This window comes from Oncorhynchus gorbuscha, unplaced genomic scaffold, assembly GCF_021184085.1.
Source record: "Oncorhynchus gorbuscha isolate QuinsamMale2020 ecotype Even-year unplaced genomic scaffold, OgorEven_v1.0 Un_scaffold_969, whole genome shotgun sequence".
Taxonomy (NCBI): Eukaryota; Metazoa; Chordata; class Actinopteri; order Salmoniformes; family Salmonidae; genus Oncorhynchus; species Oncorhynchus gorbuscha.
This window is the reverse complement of record NW_025745709.1, coordinates 106,474-129,607: the sequence shown is the minus strand read 5'-3', so window position 1 is coordinate 129,607 and position 23,134 is coordinate 106,474. Positions and strand designations below refer to the sequence as shown.

The window sequence follows — 23,134 nt, the reverse complement described above, 5'->3', positions numbered from 1 at the left end:
TAACAGAGTTACACGGCGCAGTGTAGACAGTCTGAGTTCCTGAAGCATTGGGTGATTAGCACATATCTTTATAGTTTCCTGTTCCTGGGAGGGACTTTATTCATACAAGGACACAGGTGTGTAACGGCGTTCTTCGTTTGTCGAAAGAGAGTCGGACCGAAATGCAGCGTGTTTGTTACTCATGATCTTTAATGAATGAAAACGGAACGATACATGAAATAACTCAATACAAAAACAACAAACGGAACGTGAAATCTAATTACAGCCTATCTGGTGAAACAACACAGAGACAGGAACAATCACCCACAAAATACAAAGCAAAACTCAGGCTACCTAAATACGGTTCCCAATCAGAGACAACGAGAATCACCTGACTCTGATTGAGAATCGCCTCAGGCAGTCAAGCCTACACAACACCCCTAATCAGCCGCGATCCCACTACAAACCCCAATACGAAAAACAACATATAAACCCATGTCACACCCTGGCCTACCCAAACATATAACAAAAACACAAAATACAATGACCAAGGCGTGACAAGGTGCAGCTGGTTTGCAACGCAGGACGATACTCCCAGGAACAGGAGATTATAATAGGAGTTTCACAAGGTTAGTCACATACTCAGATATGTGGACACATACAATTAACAATTTACATTACAGAGTCAGTGATACATTTCAGTTAATTAAATCATCAGTGGGCCACAATGCAAATGTAAACAATGGAGCAAATGCATCACATCCAAATATCACTTGATTATCTGACCATTTAAACACAAGGAATCTGATCTACTCTTTATTTAAACTGACATACTCCATATTCAATTCATGTTTTCTCCCCTGTGTGGACTCTCACATGTCTTTTAAGTGACCGTGATGAGTAATATGTCTTCCCACAGTCTGAGCATTTGTAAGGCTTCTCCCCTGTGTGTATTCGCTCATGAGACATCAGGCTTCCTAACTCGCTAAATCTCTTTCCACACTGGGAGCAGCGGTAAGGCTTCTCCCCTGTGTGTATTCCCTCGTGTTTTTTCTGATTACTTAAGTGGGCAAAACGCTTTCCACACTTGGAGCAGTGGTACGGCTTTTCTCCTGTATGCATTCTCTCGTGTATTTTCAGGCTCCATAATGTTGTAAAACTCTTTCCACACTGGGAGCAGTGGTACAGCTTTTCTCCTGTATGTATTCTCTCGTGAATTTTCAGTGTCCCTATCGTTGTAAAACTCTTTCCACACCGGGAGCAATGGTAAGGCTTCTCACCTTTGTGTAATCTCTCAGGTCCTTTCAGGTCCCTTAACTGGTTACAACCGGTTCCAAACTGGGAACAGTGGTAAGGCTTCTCCCATGTGTGTATTCTCCCATGTTGCTTCAGGTGTCCTTTCTGGTTAAAACTCTTTCCACACTGAGAGCAGTGGTAAGGCTTCTCCCCTGTGTGTATTCTCTCGTGTGTTTTCAGGTTACATAACAGGGTAAAAGTATTTCCACACTGGGAGCAGAGGTAAGGTTTCTCCCCTGTGTGTATCCTCTCATGTTGTTTCAGGTCCCTTAACCCGTTACAACCCGTTCCACACTGGGAGCAGTGGTAAGGCTTCTCCCCTGTGTGTATTTTCTCATGTTGGTTCAGGTGTCCTTTCTGGTTAAAACTCTTTCCACACTGGGAGCACTGGTGTCGTCTTGCTGGTTTGGACATACCTGGCTCTGGTTCCTCCGAGTCTGGTCTCTCTCCTGCCAAAAACAGATTGTTTATTTAAATAGACCTGAATGAAACCTCCACATGATAAAATAGCCTTGCAATGAGGGAAAATCCTAATCAGATCCCTCAATAACCTATAGCCAGTATTAACAATCTTGTTGTGATGTTAAAACAAATTATGTTGTAGAGCTTCCTGGTAATTACTGATAATATGTTTACATTACTTATTTTATAAATACTGTTTTTACAAGTCAGAACACAAAAAAAACTAAACAGTTCTAGGACACTGATAATATGTTTACATTACTTATTATTCTTTCTGTTTTAGAAGTCAGAACACAAAGAACTAGACAGTTCTAGATCACTCAAGACATAATTGGATTCTATGTTCTACAGTTCTGTGACACTGAAGACACAGACATCACTGGATTCCAATCGAGCAGGTGGTTCTGAATAAATAACCTTCATAGTTGTATAATAAATATAAAATAAATAAATATATATAAAATATATAACATTCATAGTTGTATGAACAGAATGCGACCTACACACTTCCTTGAACCTAAAATAAGTAAAGAAGTCATTTTATGTGAAAATCCAAAACATGTATTTACGTGGAAGGGTTTCGACACGCTATTTAAATGGCCCAATTCATTTAGACGTTAACACATTTTCAACACTTTGACTGTCACTGAAGTCACAACATTTTGGGTAAAGTAAAAAAATAAGGTGAAATATTTTTGGGAAATGTCCTAAAACTGTTAGTAACTATATATAGTACATCTATATATATATATAGCCATATTATAAAGTCTGAAAGGGCTTGGTCAGTCACATGAATTCACTATGACATCATCATATGTTCCTAAAACTGATAGTAACTATATATAGTACATCTGTTAGTAACTATATATAGCACATCTGATAGTAATTCTACTGAACAAAAATATAAACGCAACATGTAAAGTAGAGGTCGACCGATTTGGATTTTTCAACGCAGATTTGTAACAATTACAACAATACTGAATGAACACTTATTTTCACTTAATATAATACATTTATAAAAATCCATTTAGTCTCAAATAAATAATGAAACATGTTCAATTTGGTTTAAATAATGCAAAAACAAAGTGTTGGAGAAGAAAGTAAAAGTGCAATATGTGCCATGTAAAAAAGCTAAAGTTTAAGTTCCTTGCTCAGAACATCAAATCAAATCAAATTTTATTTGTCACATACACATGGTTAGCAGATGTTAATGCGAGTGTAGCGAAATGCTTGTGCTTCTAGTTCCGACAATGCAGTAATAACCAACAAGTAATCTAACTAACAATTCCAAAACTACTGTCTTATACACACAAGTGTAAGGGGATAAAGAATATGTACATAAAGATATATGAATGAGTGATGGTACAGAGCGGCATACAGTAGATGGTATCGAGTACAGTATATACATATGAGATGAGTATGTAAACAACATGAGAACATATGAAAGCTGGTGGTTCCTTTTAACATGAGTCTTCAATATTCCCAGTTAAGAAGTTTTAGGTTGTAGTTATTATATGAATTATGATATTATTTCTCTCTAAACTGTTTGTATTTCATATACTTTTGATTATTGGATGTTCTTATAGGCACTATAGTATTGCCAGCCAAATCACTCAGTCAGACAAAGAAATGGTCTTCACACAGTTCGCAATGAGCCAGGCGGCCCAAAAGCGTATGCGCTTTTGTTAAATCATCACCTGTTTGGCGAAGTAGGCTGTGATTCTATAATAAATTACCAGGCACCACATTTATTATATGCAACGCAGTACAACTATGTGTAGTTAACTAGTGATTATGTTAAAATTGATATTCTAGATTCTGGAAACTTCTCCTTTAAAGCATCATTGAGAAATAACGAATTGAAGTTGGAACATTTGTAGACTAACGGTTAAGAATGTTGGGCCAGTAACCGAAAGGTCTCCGGTTCGAATCCCCACGACGGCAAGTAGTATGTTTCATCATTAGATGGTACAGTCCTCCTTTAAGACTCCATAATGTTTCATCATTAGATGCTACAGTCCTCCTTTAAGACTCCATAATGTTTCATCATTAGATGCTACAGTCCTCTTTTAAGACTCCATCATGTTTCATCAGTAGACGTTTCATCATTAGATGCTACAGTCCTCCCTTTACAGCCCTCCTTTAAGATTCTATAATATTTGAAGAATCTAGATATAGTGTACTGTAGCTATTATATATAGATAGAAATGCTTTTCATTTAATCATAATTCATGGCTTTTAGAAAAATCTTACAGAGCTTGTTTTAAATATATATATTTGCCATTTTTAACAAGTTCTGTAGATCAGATTTTATTTTTTAGATTTTTTAAATTTTATTTCACCAGGTAGGCAAGTTGAGTACAAGTTCTAATTTACAACTGCGACCTGGCCAAGATAAAGAAAAGCAGTTTGACACATACAACAACAGAGTTACACATGGAGTAAACAAACATACAGTCAATAATACAGTAGAAAAACAAGTCTATGTACAATGTGTGCAAATGAGGTGAGATAAGGGAGGTAAGGCAATAAATAGGCCATGCTGGCGAAGTAAATACAGTATAGCAATTAAACACTGGAATGGTAGATGTATGTGCAAAGTAGAAATACTGTGGTGCAAAGGAGTAAGATAAATAAATAAATACAGTATGGGGATGAGGTAGTAGACGGGCTATGTACAGGTGCAATGATCTGTGAGCTGATCTGAAAGCTGGTGCTTAAAGCTAGTGAGGGAGATAAGCGTCTCCAGTTTCAGTGATATTTCTAGTTCGTTCCAGTCATTGGCAGCAGAGAACTGGAAGGAGAGGCGGCCAAAGGAGGAATTGGCTTTGGGGGTGACCAGTGAGATATAACTGCTGGAGTGCCTGCTATGGGTGGGTGCTGCTATGGTGACCAGCGAGCTGAGATACGGTTGGGCTTTACCTAGCAGAGACTTGTAGATGACCTGGAGCCAGTGGGTTTGGCGACGAGTATGAAGCGAGGGCAAACCAACGAGAGCGTACAGGTCGCAGTGGTGGGCAGTATATGGCTTTGGTGACAAAACGGATGGCAATGTGATAGACTGCATCCAGTTTGTTGAGTGTTGGAGGCTCTTTTGTAGATGACATCGCAAGTCGAGGATCGGTAGGATGGTCAGTTTTACGAGGAGGGTATGTTTGGCAGCATGGGGGAAGGATTCTTTGTTGCGAAATAGGAAGCCAATTCTAGATTTAATTTTGGATTGGAGATGTTTGATGTTAGTCTGGAAGGAGAGTTTACAGTCTAACCAGACACCTAGGTATTTATAGTTGTCCACATATTCTAAGTCAGAACCGTCCAGAGTAGTGATGCTGGACGGGCGGGCAGGTGCAGGCAGCAATCGGTTGAAGAGCATGCATTTAGTTTTACTTGTATTTAAGAGCAGTCGGAGGCCACGGAAGGATAAATGAATGGCATTGAAGTTCGTCTGGAGGTTAGTTAACACAGTGTCCAAATAAGGGCCAGAAGTATTGTGTCTTCTGCGTAGAGTCTTGTAAAGATATAGGAGGGTGGTTGACTGGGACAGGCAATGTAAAATCCATAATGTTTTTAGGAAAAGGTTTTGTAAAACATGAACCTTACATCAGATCATCTTGAAACTTTCTCTCTAAAGCTAACGTTCATCAAGGTTTTATATGGTCTTTTGGTTTCTCTCTTTTCATTGGCAGAATCCTTTTTCAGTGTTACGATATTCATAACATCCATATCCACCAGTCTATCTTCCTGTCAACTAACAGAACTCTGCTGGTTGTCCTGGTAACAGATACCAGTGGGCAGATCTATTTTATTTGCTCAAACTAAACTACAGCACTTACTTTGATGTGTCAAATCTGATCCTTTCTTCTCTTCTCCACCTCTCACTGTTCCACTCAGCCCTGTTGTTTTCCTGCAGTCCGCCAGCAGCACAGACAACCTCTTCATACCCAGCAGTAAGGTGCTACCGGGAGAGGTACGACACGGGGACTCCGGGAGGGAGGAAGTGCTAGCATTGTCCTGGTAACCATAAAGAGGCGACACAGACACATATCATTATGGATGCTGATGTCATGAAGTGCTTTACAGAAACCCATCCCAGACCCAGAGAGAGCAAGCTGTATGCTAGACCAGACCAAGCTGTACCATCTGGTGTTCTGATCTGGAGAGACTCTTCTCTGCCTCGTCAGCATCAGGATGTTGTTGAGGCTCCGCAGAGGATCCATAATAGTCATGTCTCTCTCCTGTGTGAATGAGAACATCAAACAGATGGTAAACCTATGATCTTCTATTGCGATCACAGAGTCTTACAAGAGGCATTAATAAAAAGGGCCTAAAATGGCCACTTTCATCTTGATTTCCTAAAAAAATATTTGTGATGCAAATGTAAAAGGGTTGTTCCACAAAATGGGTGCCTTTTTTATATTTTAAGTAGAACATATGCACCAATATTGAATTTTAAAAGACTGTTATACTAGATGAGGAGAACTTTAATGTCGACCACATGGAGAATTCAATACATCTAATTGAAAAGTCCCAAAAGTATATGAACCAATGGCAGATCGACCATTTAACAATTCCTACAGTAGGAATGCCCATTAAAAACCCCACATTAGTTCAACAACTGCATAGTTTGTGCCCCTGTTAAAGACAATACTCACTGGTGTCAATCGGATCTTCTGTCTCCTCTTCTTTCACTCCCAAAACATCTTCCTCCTTCACCTTTGAGACAGCATCCTCTTCCTCTCTAAAAGCTTCTTCCTCTCTTTTCACTGTAATATCCTCCTCTTCTTTTATCATTCTGAAAGATTCTTCCTCTCTTTTCACTGTAATATCCTCCTCTTCTTTTATCATTCTGAAAGATTCTTCCTCTCTTTTCACTGTAATATCCTCCTCTTCTTTTATCATTCTGAAAGATTCTTCCTCTCTTTTCACTGTAATATCCTCCTCTTCTTTTATCATTCTGAAAGATTCTTCCTTACTTTTCACTGTAATATCCTCCTCTTCTTTTATAATTCTGAAAGCTTCTTCCTCTCTTTTCACTGCAACACCCTCCTCTTCTTCTTCTTCTTCCACGACAATGTTCAGTCCCAGAGCTTCTTTCTCTGTCCAGCAGACCTCCTCTTCTTTAGCAGGGGAGGGGTAGTTTAGTGAGCTCATGGTCAGGGATAGTTAGTTAGCATTAGCGACTAGCCTAGTGCTAACCTCAGTATCAATCTTTAACACGTTTGCAAATTAAGTTGACCAGTTGATCCGTCAACAGAAATGTGTTTAAAACACAGATTAGCTAATGTACACAAACATGGTCGAAAGGGAGGAGAAGTTTAGTGAGCTCATGGTCAGGGATGTTAGTTAGCAAGTTAGGTAGCATTAGCGACTAGCCTAGACACTATCAATCTTTAACACGTTTGCAAATTGAACAAGCACATTAGGTTAAAGTTAACCATTAGATAAGTCAACCGAAATTTGTTTAAAACACTGAGATTAGATAATGTACATTAACATGGTCTAAATAATCAATCTTTCAGTTTTATGTTGGCTAGCAAGCTACCGAGGTGGTTGAAAGAGTAGCCGTGTTGTTGTTCCTGAAGAAGCGTCCCGTCCAGTCCATTATACGTCACTCAAGAAGCATCACCTGAAAGACGCTCATCGCCATCTGCTGGCTGGAGTGGGTAACGCATTTTGGAAACAATAGTTACTACACTTTTTGTATTGGAAATAAAGTCATAATAATTTAACAATAAACTGATATATTTTCACTCACGTGTTAGAACTAATAATATTTGATTTAAGAATTTCCTGTACACAGACGTAGATCTTAATATGAATATGTGGATGATGAACAAATACATCTATTAATAGGTAGTGTGTTAATACACATTTTCTCTGTTCATTTTTCACATTCGTTTTTATCTCGATGTTACCATACTATTCCCTTAAAGCCAAATAGCACTTGATTATCTGTAGTGCTATACACTGAGTATACAAAACCTTAAGAACACCTGCTCCTTCCATGACTTAGACTGACTAGATTAATTCAGGCTAAAGCTACGATCCCTTATTGATGTCAGTAGTTAAATCCAATTCAATCAGTGTAGATGAAGGGGAAGGGAGACAGGTTAAATAAGGAATTTTAAGCCTTGAGACAAATGAGACATAGATTGTGCATGTGTGCCATTCAGGGGGTGAATTGGGAAGACAAAATATTTAAGTGCCTTTGAACGGGGTATGGTAGTAGGTGCCAAGCGCACCGGTTTGTGTCAAGAACTGCAACACTGCTGGTGTTTTCAGCTCAACAGTTTCCCAAGTGTAGAAAGAATGGTCCACCACCCAAACTGTGGCGGTCAGTGCCGTTTCAGATGAGGGAGGACCATTTTGTTTTTCATGAGCATGGCCTTATTTCTACTACAGCATGTTGGATGACTGTCATTCAACTGTCATTCATATTCGATTCACCCTGTTCAATGTAACAGCGATAGGTTTAGGCTACTACATGATTCTCAAATGTTCCATATACCCCCATCATGAGGTTGCTACAACCTAGCCTATGAATGAAGTTTACAACGTAGGTGCACACAGGTCAGTGACAGTGACACATTCAATACCACCTTGCATACTCTTGCCTGCTTCTAGCTGATATAGTGGGTAATCATTAATCCAGCAGTTGCAAACAAGAGTTTCCATTGGACAAATTCAGGTATATTGTAACCCCGTTTTGTTCCGTTTAAGAAACTTTGTCAACAACAATCGGCACATGAATACACCGTTGATCACACGTGAACACAGTTCACTTTCAACAACAGCCACGTTGTTTTCCTTCTCATGCCAAGCTGCACCATCTGGTGTTCTGATCTGTAGAGACTCTTCTCTGCCTCGTCAGCATCAGGATGTTGTTGAGGCTCCCAGAGGATCCACGATAGTCGTGTCTCTCTCCTGTGTGAATGAGAACATCAAACAGATGGTAAACGTATGATCTTCTATTACAATCACAGGGTCTTACATTAGGTATTAATATGTCTAAAAAAGGACCTAAATTGACCACGTTAATTATGCTTTTTTTTTAAAATAATGTTTGTGATTGATTCCATGTAAAAGTTTCGTTCCACAAAATGGGTTCCTTTTACGTCCCTGTGATATTTTAAGTAGAAATTACATTTTAAAAGCCTGTTATATTAGATCAAGTGCACTTTAATATAGACCACGTGGGAATTCAATCAAAATCATTTAAAGTCCTAAAAATTTGTACCAATGGCAGATTGGCCCTTAAACAATTCCGAGTGTAGAACTTCAGTAGAATGCCCCTTTGAAACACCACATTATTTCAACAACTGCATAGTTTGTGCCCCTGTTTTTAAGACAATACTCACTGGGGTTAATCTGATCTTCAGTCTCCTCCTCTTTCACTCCCAAAACGTCCTCCTCCTCCTCTTTAATTGAGATAGCCTCCTCTTCCTCTTTTACTCCAAAAGGTTCTTCCTCTTCTTTCAATGTTACGGCATCTTCCTCCTTTTTAATTCTGAATGCTTCTACCTCCTCCCCTTCCACTTTGACAACCTCTTTCCCATCTTCCTCTTTCACTGTAATATCATACTCTTCTTCTTTCAATGTGATAGCGTCCTCTTCCTCCGTTTTCATTCTGAAAGCTTCTTCCTCTCCTTTCACCAGACTGTTCTCCGTCTTGCTTAGTGAGCTCATGTTCCGGGCGATTAAGTATCAATGTAACACATATGCTAATATGTATATGCTTAACAAGCAAATCACGTTTAAATTAACTAGATGAGGTAAACAAAAGTACGTTCAAAACACAAAGATGAATATACACAAGGTTGGTCTTAAACGCTTCAATTAACCAGGACCTCAGCGACCCCTTGCCTGGAAAAAATGTACTTTAATCCATTGACACCAGCTGATGTGGTTATGGGTGTCTTTGCTATTTTAATGTATCTTGAGTAGTAATCTACCACTAGCAGATAAGTGTAATTTTTCCAATAGAACATCTCCGCCCTTATCCTTTTGCCTTGGCCGTTTTGGCAGCTCCGTTGCCATCATTGGCTCCGGATGACAAGGTTGACATTTTGTACAGACCTCACACTAGGCCACAAGCTTGGCAATCTGAGTACTCAGACCAAGCCACCACACTGACTGTTGGGCCCTCAGTCTGCATTTGGCCATGTAACTATTGTGGTAGAATTATATACATGATTTGATAACAAAAGAGAAAAGGTACACTTATGGGTGCATTCCATGTTCTGGTAAAATGCATTTTGTATTGTATAGGGCAGGAAGAAGTTAAAGGTTATAGGGGACACTAAAAATGCAGACACATAGACGCTTAGGCTAGCTGAACATTCAAGGATCAAAGAGGTTGCCTAAAGACGGGGTCAGCCAGGTGACTAACTGATGGATTGCCTAAGGACGGGATTGCCTCGGGGATGGGGTCAAATGACTAACTGATGGATTGCCTAAGGACGGGGTCAGCCAGGTGACTAACTGATGGATTGCCTAAGGACGGGGTCAGCCAAATGACTAACTGATGGATTGCCTAAGGACGGGGTCAGCCAAATGACTAACTGATGGATTGCCTGGGGACGGGGTCAGCCAGGTGACTAACTGATGGATGGCCTGGGGACGGGGTCAGCCAGGTAACTAACTGATGGATTGCCTGGGGACGGGGTCGGCCAGGTGACTAACTGATGGATTGCCTAAAGACGGGGTCAGCCAGGTGACTAACTGATGGATTGCCTGGGGACGGGGTCAGCCAGGTGACTAACTGATGGATTGCAGGCATCGGTCACATCACAGGGGAAACACAAGTCTGTTGGACCTTGGACAAACCATATGAAGAGCAGGGGACCAGAACAGATGGGAACCCTAAAGCTACATGAGATGAAGGACACATACAATAGGGACACAGAGTTAATCACAGGGTCTGAGCACAGGCCACAGGAAGGGGGGGATGTAAATTATTATCTTTAGGTCAAAGGAAAGGTCTTGACATCATATAATCTGGCCGAAAGCAGATGTGGGGGTTACTGGGCTGAACAAGCAGGACGGTCAGATTGGAATGTAAGGGGATTTGCATTGGGGGATGAACTGATAATGTATCCAAGGAGATAAAAAGGAGAGCGAGAGCTCTGGAGGTTGTGAGTCCCGTGGGTCCTGCGGGGCTCTCCGACTTACGATACGAGGGTGTATTAAAAGTCTATCATTGAATTCAAAAGTTCTCGGACGTGTCATTTTTGAACTGATTGGCCACTACACTATCCGTTGTCCTTTCATGAGAAGGTCTCCATTACAGTGGAAGTCACTTTGGTGCACCCAATAGGGCTTCAGCAGTTGAGGCAGTTCTGGGCCATCCCTTTAGTCCACCCAATAGGGCTTCAGCAGTAGAGGCAGTTCTGGGCCATCCCTTTGGTGCACCCAATAGGGCTTCAGCAGTAGAGGCAGTTCTGGGCCATCCCTTTGGTGCACCCAATAGGGCTTCAGCAGTAGAGGCAATTCTGGGCCATCCCTTTTTGCACTGCTGCACTATCTGTTGGCAGATGTGGTCTTGCTGTTGCTCCTCTGCAATCTGCTGCCGTTGTCGCGCGTTTTTTTTTATTTTAGATCATACTACAGTTTCGGTTTATTTTCGATTGCGAACTACCACGTAGTTGAATCTGCTGTCGCTGTTGAAGAAACCTCCCGTACCGTCCACTAGAAATATACGTCACGCAAGAAGCATCACAGGGGAGCGTTATCTCGCTCGTCCAGGCAACATTGAGGGTTAGGTGGTTAACAGTCTAATATTGGCTATCAATTTAGAAAGAAACGAACTATAACTTGTTTAGCAACATAGGATAAGTTTAGAGTTCGTTTTTGTAAAGTTGAATGGGAAGAACACGACAGAAAGACAATAGTAAACGGAATATCCAAGGCTCACACAAGACGGCAGACATGCTAGTTAGCCACAACGAGAACCAGATCAGCATGGATACACAAGAAGCCGCGAACTCAAGTAAGAGAAAGAACAAAACTGACCAGGATGAAACCCTTGCAACCTCTTTACCTCAGACCCCAATTAAAAATCCACCGGTGAAAAAAAGAGGCCATTTCCATGTCTGAACTTTTCTCTGCAATCCAGTCCCTTGTCAACTAAAATAGACACCACGCTCTCCAAAGTGTCCATCATAGTCCGCTACTCATAATTGTGAGCGAGAACAAGGAAAATATAACGTTCCTAGAGAATGAGTTGGAAGAAACTGCAATCCCAAAATAATGAGCTGTGTGAGAATGTAGCTGAACGTCAAATGTACTCTCGCAGGTAGAATCTGAAAATCCAAGGTGTAAAAGAGAGAGAGGATATTAGGGATGCAGTCATTAATATCCTGGGAAGGGTGGCTTTGTGCATCAAAGACAGGCTAAGAGATGTGATTGATGTGGTACATCGACATGGGAAACGAAGATCTGATGGACCCCCTCGCAATATCATATTGCGCTTAACTCTGCGCCATTACAGGGACATCATCTGGAGAATGGCCAAGGGGAACACGTTTCTGGACGAGAAGAAGCTCCGCAGGGAGAAACGTTGGCCGCTTATACAGAAGGCGCGACAAGAGGGAAAGAAGGCTGGGTTCAAGGGCCCCCACGCGATTATCGAAGGAAGAATGATTACTGGGTAACTCTGTTGACATGAACCAAACTGGAACTGTGAGTACTGCCAAGAGTACAGTTATTGTACTGCCACAAGTAAATGTACTGTTCGAACTACAACTGATGAACATTTGCCCCCAAAAAAGGAAGTAAATAGATTTGTTATACGGTTAACCACCGCTACCTCAGCTGAGCGTAGTTTTCCGTCGGAGTAAAATCCTCTAAAGGTTCACTGTTTGTTTTATTGTCCACATTACTACTTCTGTTATCTAGTTTGTGTTATTTCTTTTTTTTTATACAGTTTGTTTTCAACTCACTCAATATCGTTAGTCGGAATGCCAGGGGTTTGAGAGATCTTACAAAAAGGAAAGCCTTATTTTTATATTGTAAACGCAGACGTTGTCCTTCTTCAGGAAACTCATTCAGGTGAAAGTGATTTGAAATGTTGTAAATCACAACGGGGAGACACATGGCCTATTTCAGTCATGGATCAAATCATTCTGCTGGTGTTTTGACACTTATTCACAAGTTTAAAGGTGACGTTCTAGAATCCACATCACAGTTTAAAGGTGACGTTCTAGAATCCACATCTTCACAGTTTAAAGGTGACGTTCTAGAATCCACATCTTCACAGTTTAAAGGTGACGTTCTAGAATCCACATCTTCACAGTTTAAAGGTGACGTTCTAGAATCCACATCTTCACAGTTTAAAGGTGACGTTCTAGAATCCACATCTTCACAGTTTAAAGGTGACGTTCTAGAATCCACATTTTCACAGTTTAAAGGTGACGTTCTAGAATCCACATCTTCACAGTTTAAAGGTGACGTTCTAGAATCCACATTTTCACAGGATGGGAGATGGGTCACAGTAACTGTTAAACTCGACAATGCTATTTTCATCATCTGTAATGTATACGGACATAATAATAACTCAAGAGCTCCAGATAAGACCCCTTTTACCTAATTTACCAGGAAAGTACAGGATTTAAGCAACAAATACTCTAGAGGCTTTTCTAATTATTTCAGGGGATTTTAATGAAACACCGGATGCATCTGTTGATCGTTTTCCTCCTAGAACGAGTCAAAGCCTTCAAAATAGCAATATCATCACTACATTATGCATGGTTCTCTGTGTCGATGATGCCTGGTTTTATTTCACTCCGGATGCAAAGGGACCAACAAAACTATGTCACGTCAATCTAGAATAGATTTATTCCTAATTTCCCCCTTTATGTTACAATTTGTTATAGATGTAGATTATCAGTTGGCTTCCTTTTCTGATCATCACTTGATTTCCCTGAATTTACAAGCTACTAAAAAATCAACAGGTAGATGGAGGATATTGGAAATTAAACAACACACTTCTTAAAGATACTGATCTCATTGAAAACATCAAATCGTTAGCCATAGATATTTTTTGCAAGAAAAGACTTGGGTCAGGTAGCTTTCCACAAGCTTCCTACAATAAGTTGGGTGAATGTTGGCCCATTCTTCCTGACAGAGCTGGTGTAACTGAGTTAGGTTTGTAGGCCTCCTCGCTCGCACACACTTTTTCAGTTTTGTCTACAAATGTTCTATAGGATTGAGGTCAGGGCTTTGTTGTCTTGACTTTGTTGTCCTGGACTTTGTTGTCCTTAAGACATGAAGCCATTTTGCCACATCTTTGGAAGTATGCTTGGGGTCATTGTCCATTTGGAAGACCCATTTGCGACAAAGCTTTAACAATACTGATGTCTTGATGTTTCTTCAATATATCCACATCATTTTCCTACCTCATGATGCCATCTATTTTGTGTTGTGCACCAGTCCCTCCTGCAGCAAAGCACCCCCACAACATGATGCTGCCACCCCCGTGCTTCACGGTTGGAATGGTGTTCTTCGGTTTGCAAGCCTCCCCCGTTTTCCTCCAAACATAACGATGGACATTATGGCCAAACAGTTTCATCAGACCAGAGGACATTTCACCAATAAGTACGATCTTTGTCCCCATGTCCAGTTGCAAACCGTAGTCTCGCTTTTTTTTATGGTGGTTTTGGAACAGTGGCTTCTTCCTTGCTGAGCAGCCTTTCAGGTAATATAGGACTCGGTTGATATAGGACTTGTTTTACTGTGGATATAGATACTTTTGTACCTGTTCCCTCCAGCATCTTCATAAGATCCATTGCTGTTGTTCTGGGATTGATTTGCACCTTTTGCACCAAAGTACGTTCAGCTCTAGGAGACAGGACCGATCTCCTTCCTGAGCAGTATGATGGCTGCGTGGTCCCATGCTGTTTATGCTTGCGTACTATTGTTTGTACAGATGAACGTGGTACCTTCAGGCATTTGGAAATTGCTCCCAAGGATGAACCAGACTTGTGGAGGTCTACAATTTTTTTGCTGAGGACTTGGCTGATTTCTTTTGATTTTCCCATGATGTCAAGCAAAGAGGCACTGAGTTTGAAGGTAGGCCTTGAAATACATCCACAGGTAGACCTCCAATTGACTCAAATGATGTCAATTAGCCTATCAGAAGCTTCTAAAGCGATGACATAATTTTCTGGAATTTTCCCAGCTGTTTAACGGCACAGTCAACTTAGTGTATGTAAATTTCTGGAATCGTGATACAGTGAAATAATCTGTCTGTAAACAATTGTTGTAAAAATTACTTGTGTCATGCACAAAGTAGATGTCCTAACCGACTTGCCAAAACTATAGTTTGTTCATTATATACATCTATATTATGTATTGTTACACCATGTAGGAGCAGTGTAGACCTAGTCTGTTCATTATATACATCTACATGATGTATTGTTACACCATACAGGAGCAGTGTAGACCTAGTCTGTTCATTATATACATCTACATGATGTATTGTTACACCATGTAGGAGCAGTATAGATCTAGTCTGTTCATTATATACATGATGTATTGTTACACCATGTAGGAGCAGTATAGACCTACCATCTCTGCTTATTGTGATATTATCTGTTTGTTTGACTGATTTCCAAATGTTTTATTATGGTTTAATTTGACTGTGCAAAAGTCCGTTAAGAACAAATTCTTGTTTTCCAATGACAGCCTACCCCAGCCAAACCCTGCCCTGACCTGGGCCAATTGTGTGCCGCCTTATGGGACTCCTGATCATGGCCGATTGTGATACAGCCCGGGATCGAACCAGGAACTAGAGCACTGAGATGCAGTGCATTAGACCGCTGCGCCACTCGGGAGCTTTCACTCAATATATGCACCTATTAACACATGCTTCTGTTTGTACATTTCCATTTATTTATTTCCATAAATAAATGACAAATTAACATTTTGTCTGAAAATAAAATGCATTGTATTTTCCTAAACTGCGTTACCCACTCTAGTCAGCAGAAAGCGAATGACGTATTCCAGGCAATGCCGCCTGTGTGACGTATAATCTAATGGACGGGAAGTTTGTTCAACCACAACTGCGACCTCAGTAGCTTTGCTAGCCAGCGTAGCGGAACATTTGAGCTCTTTGTACGTTTTTGGTCATTATTAGCCACTGTTTTAAACACACGTCTGTCGTATCTACTAGTTACCTCTTTTAATATCACATTTACGTTGGTGTTGGTCAGCTAGCTGTCTGGTTAAGGTAGCAGTAGCTATAGGTTAGTCGCTAATGCTAACTAGCTAACATCCCCAACAATGACTTCAAAAAGCTACCACCCCTCTGCTGAAGAGGAGGACTGCTGGACGGAGAGAAACGCTCTCGTGAAAGAGGAAAGGGAAGAGGAGGCTGTCACTGTTAAACAAGAAGTAAAGGACGAGGCTGTTACAGTGAAAGACGTTTCAGTGAAAGAGGAGGAGGAAGATAAACAAGAGGGTGCAGTTTTTACAGTGAAAGAGGAGACGACTGTCACGGTGAAAGAAGAGGAAGACGTTTTTGGAGTGAAGGAGGATGCGGAGATTACTGTCACATTGGAGGAGGGAGAGCAGAATGGAGATCTGATTAACACCAGTGAGTACTGTCTTTAAACAAAAACTCTGGTTGTTGAACCGATGTCAATATCTCTTTCTGTTGAACCGATGTCCCTGAATATCTCTTTCTGAACCGATCCCTGAATATCTCTTTCTGCTGAACCGATGTCCCTGAAATTTTTTGGGGAAAATTAACATAGGTCTGTGGTCGATTATGTGGGAAGGTCAACTTGAGAAATGCACAAATTAAGTTAATTTCCAATTGAAACTGAGTGACGTCACTGATTGAAACGCTATTTAGCGCGAACACCGCTAACTAGCTAGCCATTTCACATCAAGTCTGTGGGTGTTTGCTAGCATCGTCTTCCTGTTTTTAGCTGATAGGAATAGAACCCAGTGTGGTTGTCTGCTGCAATAGTCTATCCATGACAAGTTGCGCATTCTGAGATGCTGTTCTTTGTCGCCCGCCTATTAGCTTGCACGATTCTTGCCATTCTCCTTTGACCTCATCAACGAGGCAAGTCAGTTAAGAACAAACTCTTATTTACAATGACGGCCTACCGGGGAACAGTAGGTTAACTGACTTGTTCAGGTGCAGAATGACAGATTTTTACCTTTTCTACTCTGGGATTCGATCTTGCAACCTTTCTGTTACTAGTCCAACGCTCTAACCACTAGGCTACCTGCCGCCCACTTACACCTGGGTTACTAGTCCAACGCTCTAACCACTAGGCTACCTGCCACCCACTTACACCTGGGTTACTAGTCCAACGCTCTAACCACTAGGCTACCTGCCACCCACTTACACCTGGGTTACTAGTCCAACGCTCTAACCATGAGGCTACCTGCCACCCACTTATACCTGGGTTACTGGTCCAAGGCTCTAACCATGAGGCTACCTGCCACCCACTTTGACTAGTCATCAACGAACTCTTTTCGCCGACTGCCGCTGACTGGATTTTGTTTTTGTTTGTCACACCATTTTATTGTAAACCCTAGATACTGTCATGCGTGAGAAGCCCAGGAAGGGCGGCTGTTTCTGAGACACTGGATCCGGCCCCCATGGTACTGACGACCAAACGACGCTCAAAGTCTCTTAGGTCACTTGTTTTCCCATCCTAACGAATTCATTGATGCCTGTCTGCCTGCTTTATTTTTATTTATTTTACCTTTATTTAACCAGGCAAGTCAGTTAAGAACATATTCTTATTTTCAATGACGGCCTGGGAACAGTGGGTTAACTGCCTGTTCAGGGGCAGAACGACAGATTTGTACCTTGTCAGCTCGGGGGTTTGAACTCGCAACCTTCCGGTTACTAGTCCAACGCTCTAACCACTAGGCTACGCTGCTAGTAAGCCACGGCCACACTGTCTGTAGGAACAATTTTTGTGAACATGGTGGTGTACCTAATAAACTGGCCAGTGATATAATAAAACACCCATAAGTTAAATGTTTTTAATGTGATTTTTAGGCCATGTAGCCGAGCCCTACCTATAATTATGCAAACCTAAGGTACTACTACTGAACGCACCAAATGTAAACAAATGTGTTATGATAGATTTTAATCAAGAAATATTTAAGATCTGAATGTCCGTCTGTCTGTAACGTCCACAACGAAGGGTGTAGCGTCCACAGCGAAGGGTGTAGCGTCCGCAACGAAGGGTGTAGCGTCCGCAACGAAGGGTGTAGCGTCCGCAACGAAGGGTGTAGCGTCCGCACTGGGTGTTTGTCCGCACACCAGGGTGTAGCGTCCGCAACTGTGTAGCGTCCGAAAAGCGTCCGCAACAGGGTGTAGCGTCCGCAAAACTGTAGCGTCCGCCCCGAAGGGTGTGACGCGTCCGCAAAAGGGTGTAGCGTCCGCAAAGTCTGTAGGTCCGCAACGAAGGGTGTCGTCCTAACGAATTCATTATCCGCAACGAAGGGTGTCTGCGTCCGCTTTAAATGTAGCGTCCGCAACACTGTCTGTAGCGTCCGCAATCAAGAATTTTGTGAACCGAACGGTGGTGTAGCGTCCGTAACGAAGGGTGTAGCGTCCGTAACGAAGGGTGTAGCGTCCGTAACGAAGGGTGTAGCGTCCGTAACGAGGGTGTAGCGTCCGTAACGAGGGTGTAGCGTCCGTAACGAAGGGTGCAAACCGAAGGGTGCGGCGTCCACAACGAAGGGTGCGGCGTCCAAACGTCCACAACAAATGTGTGCGGCGTCCACAATCGAAGAAACGAAGGGTGCTGCGTCCGTCGAAGGGTGCGGCGTCCACAACGAAGGGTGCGGCGTCCACAACGAAGGGTGTAGCGTCCACAACGAAGGGTGCGGCGTCCACAACGAAGGGTGCGGCGTCCACAACGAAGGGTGCGGCGTCCACAACGAAGGGTGCGGCGTCCACAACGAAGGGTGCGGCGTCCACAACGAAGGGTGCGGCGTCCGTAACGAAGGGTGCGGCGTCCGTAACGAAGGGTGCGGCGTCCGTAACGAAGGGCCGTAACGAAGGGTGCGGCGTCCGTAACGAAGGGTGCGGCGTCCGTAACGAAGGGTGCGGCGTCCGTAACGAAGGGTGCGGCGTCCGTAACGAAGGGTGCGGCGTCCGTAACGAAGGGTGCGGCGTCCGTAACGAAGGGTGCGGCGTCCGTAACGAAGGGTGCGGCGTCCATAACGAAGGGTGTGGCGTCCACAACACAGATTAGCTAAAGTACACAATGTACACATAAAACACAGATTAGCTAATGTACACAAACATGGTCGAAAGGGAGGAGAAGTTTAGTGAGCTCATGTCGCTCTGGATAAGAGCGTCTGCTAAATGACTTAAATGTAATGTCAGGGATGTTAGTTAGCAAGTTAGGTAGCATTAGCGACTAGCCTAGACACTATCAATCTTTAACACGTTTGCAAATTGAACAAGCACATTAGGTTAAAGTTAACCATTAGATAAATCAACCAAAATTAGTTTAAAACACTGAGATTAGATAATGTACATTAACATGGTCTAAAGATAACCAGCTAAGGTGTTTGGTGCAGTATTTCTTATGTTAAAAAATGTGCATGGAAAACTAGTCAGTGCAGTGCATACAGTAAGTATCGACGGTTTCTGAGAACACATTTATAACATCACCAGCTAGCTGTCAAACTACTGTTAATAAAGCACAAGCTGCTACACGCTGTTTATCAGTGCCTTGCTAGCTAACTAATTTCCCTGTTTATCAGTGCCTTGCTAGCTAGCTAAATTCCCTGTTTATCAGTGCCTTGCTAGCTAGCTAAATTCACTGTTTATCAGTGCCTTGCTAGCTAGCTAAATTCCCTGTTTAAGGAAGTGGTAGTGGCTATCTTGTTGTTATGGTGAATTTGGAGCAACAGTAACTGCCAGGGTATGATTTTCAACATAACACTCCCACATTGAAATTACACCCTCAACCACATCCCCAAGACCCAAATCACATGTTTCATAATGAGCACCAGAAAACACATGTGGAATTGCTGCGTTCAGTCCTCCTTTAAAGCTACAAAGAGTGTGGGGGGAGGGAGGCGGCTTACTTTTCTAGATGACACTTTGTTTCCAGCTGTTGTACTGCTTGTCTTTGTCCTAGTGATTAACTTGGCCTCAGGTTATTGAGGGATCTGATATTCAACCTCACAGGAATACAGTTTTATCATATGGCGGTTTAATTCAGGGCCATATTCATTTGTGCACACCGTAGCAAAATGTTTTGCAATAGAAAGCAGAAACAAGCATTTCTTATTGGACAAGTTCCGCTAGTCGTCCCTCCCCATTTCGGCCTGTTTGCTTGTGTTTAGTTTCTAGTGAATGCAACCTTGATCTCTCTGTTAAAATAAACACTCTGTCTTTGCCAGGAGAGAGACCAGACTCAGAGGAACCGGAGACGTCTGAACCAGCAAGACGACACCACTGTTCCCAGTGTGGAAAAAGTTTTACCCAGTTACGGACACTGAAGGTGCATGGAAGAATACACACTGGAGAGAGGCCCTACCAATGTTCCCAATGTGGAAAGAGTTTTGCCCTGTTAGAGAGCCTGAAAATACACAATAGAATACACACAGGAGAGAAGCCTTACCAATGCTCCCAGTGTGGAAAGAGATTTTCACAGTTAAGTTGCCTGAAATCGCATGAGATAATACACACAGGAGATAAGCCTCACAAATGCCCCCAATGTGGTAATACTTTCAAGCGGTTAAGTAACCTGAAGGACCATAAAAGAGTACACACAGGAGAAAAGCCTTACCACTGTATCCATTGTGAAGAGCGTTTTAGCTGGTCAAGGCAACTGAAAGCACATGAGAGAACACACACCGGAGAGAAGCCCTACCAATGTTCCCAGTGTGGAAAGAGTTTTACCCAGCTAGGGAGCCTGAAAATACATAATAGAATACACACAGGAGAAAAGCCTTACCAATGCTCCCAGTGTGGAAAGAGATGTAAGCGGTTAAGTTGCCTGAAATCACATGAGATAATACACACCGGAGATAAGCCTCACAAATGCCCTCTATGTGGTAATACTTTTAAGCGGCTAAGTAACCTGAAGGAACATGAAAGAGTGCACACAGGGGAAAAGCCTTACCACTGTTTCCAATGTGAAAAGAGTTTTAGCACGTTAAGGCAACAAAAAGAGCATGAGAGAACACACACCGGAGAGAAGCCCTACCAATGCTCCCAGTGTGGAAGGCGATTTAACCGCTTAAGTAACCTGAAATCTCATGAGTGGACACACAGGAGAGAAGCCACATCACTGATCTGTGTGGAAATAGTTTAACCTCATCAGGCTTCCTGAAGATTCATGAGCAAAGCCTTTCCGCTGCTCCCAGTGTGGAATGACATTTACCTGGTTAAGGCAACTGAAATCACATGAAAGAATCCCACACGAGAGAGAAATGTTATGAATGCTCTCAGTGTAGAAAGATATTTACCTAGTTTAGGCACCTGAAAGACAGAGGTTACCCTCTCAGCGGAGAAGCCTTACCCATACTCAAATCAAATCAAATCAAATGTATTTATATAGCCCTTCGTACATCATCTGATATCTCAAAGTGCTGTACAGAAACCCAGCCTAAAACCCCAAACAGCAAACAATGCAGGTGTAAAAGCACGGTGGCTAGGAAAAACTCCCTAGAAAGGCCAAAACCTAGAGAGGAACCAGGCTATGTGGGGTGGCCAGTCCTCTTCTGGCTGTGCCGGGTGGAGATTATAACAGAACATGGCCAAGATGTTCAAATGTTCATAAATGACCAGCATGGTCGAATAATAATAAGGCAGAACAGTTGAAACTGGAGCAGCAGCACAGTCAGGTGGACTGGGGACAGCAAGGAGTCATCATGTCAGGTAGTCCTGGGGCACGGTCCTAGGGCTCAGGTCCTCCGAGAGAGAGAAAGAAAGAGAGAATTAGAGAAAGCATATGTGGGGTGGCCAGTCCTCTTCTGGCTGTGCCGGGTGGAGATTATAACAGAACGTGGCCAAGATGTTCAAATGTTCATAAATGACCAGCATGGTCGAATAATAGTAAGGCAGAACAGTTGAAACTGGAGCAGCAGCATGGCCAGGTGGACTGGGGACAGCAAGGAGTCATCATGTCAGGTAGTCCTGGGTAGCCGGAAAATAGAGCATTGCAGTAGTCTAACCTAGAAGTGACAAAAGCATGGATTAATTTTTCTGCATCATTTTTGGACAGAAAGTTTCTGATTTTTGCAATGTTACGTAGATGGAAAAAAGCTGTCCTCGAAATGGTCTTGATATGTTCTTCAAAAGAGAGATCAGGGTCCAGAGTAACAACGAGGTCCTTCACAGTTTTATTTGAGACGACTGTACAACCATTAAGATTAATTGTCAGATTCAACAGAAGATATCTTTGCTTCTTGGGACCTAGAACAAGCATCTCTGTTTTGTCCGAGTTTAATAGTAGAAAGTTTGCAGCCATCCACTTCCTTATGTCTGAAACACATGCTTCTAGCGAGGGCAATTTTGGGGCTTCACCATGTTTCATTGAAATCCCCAAGAGGTAAAATATATAGTGAAAACAATAGTGGTCCTAAAACGGAACCTTGAGGAACACCGAAATTTACAGTTGATTTGTCAGAGGACAAACCATTCACAGAGACAAACTGATATCTTTCCGACAGATAAGATCTAAACCAGGCCAGAACATGTCCGTGTAGACCAATTTGGGTTTCCAATCTCTCCAAAAGAATGTGGTGATCGATGGTATCAAAAGCAGCACTAAGGTCTAGGAGCACGAGGACAGATGCAGAGCCTCGGTCCGATGCCATTAAAATGTCATTTACCACCTTCACAAGTGCCGTCTCAGTGCTATGATGGGGTCTAAAACCAGACTGAAGCATTTCGTATACATTGTTTGTCTTCAGGAAGGCAGTGAGTTGCTGCGCAACAGCCTTCTCTAAAAAAAATTGAGAGGAATGGAAGATACTCCCAGTGTGGAGAGCGATATTTCACACATAATTACAATTCATGACGTAACAGACACATTGCTCCCAGACTTGTTCTCATCTTTTACTGAAAATTGGTGGTTTGTCATTTTGTTTATGCTCTTATTTCCATATGAAATCAAATTGGAGAAAACCTACTCAAAATACATTAATATGTTTTGTTTTTTAAAATCCCAAAACATGAATTGAATATGGAGTGTGGCAGTTTTTATGTAGATTATGTACACAAACTGTGATTAAATAGTCTTTTTTTTAAAACTCTGACTCGGTTTTTTGTGGGTTTTTTAAATCGAGTGTTATATGTTGTGAAGCCCACTGGCTCCAGGTCATCTATGAGACCCTGCTAGGTAAAGCTATATGTTGTGAAGCCCACTGGCTCCAGGTCATCTACGAGACCCTGCTA

At 42.2% G+C, this 23,134-nt stretch overlaps 2 protein-coding genes across 2 annotated transcripts; one reads left to right on the top strand and one right to left on the bottom strand.

The window, feature by feature from the left end:
• Nucleotides 1-422: 422 nt before the first annotated feature.
• On the bottom strand, nt 423-8,625 carry LOC124019445 (zinc finger protein 135-like). Its single transcript, XM_046334790.1, has 3 exons — nt 8,565-8,625; nt 5,571-5,748; nt 423-1,724 (listed from the first exon to the last, which is right to left on the bottom strand). Exons 1-3 carry the CDS (start codon nt 8,565-8,567, stop codon nt 826-828), a joined length of 1,080 nt encoding a protein of 359 aa, XP_046190746.1. The 5' UTR covers nt 8,568-8,625; the 3' UTR covers nt 423-825.
• A 7,270-nt stretch (nt 8,626-15,895) lies between these two features.
• Nucleotides 15,896-21,380, top strand: LOC124019450 (zinc finger protein 501-like). The gene is made up of 2 exons (XM_046334797.1): nt 15,896-16,330; nt 20,131-21,380. The coding sequence occupies exons 1-2, from the start codon at nt 16,018-16,020 to the stop codon at nt 21,045-21,047; spliced, it is 1,230 nt and encodes a 409-aa protein (XP_046190753.1). The 5' UTR covers nt 15,896-16,017; the 3' UTR covers nt 21,048-21,380.
• Nucleotides 21,381-23,134: the final 1,754 nt, after the last annotated feature.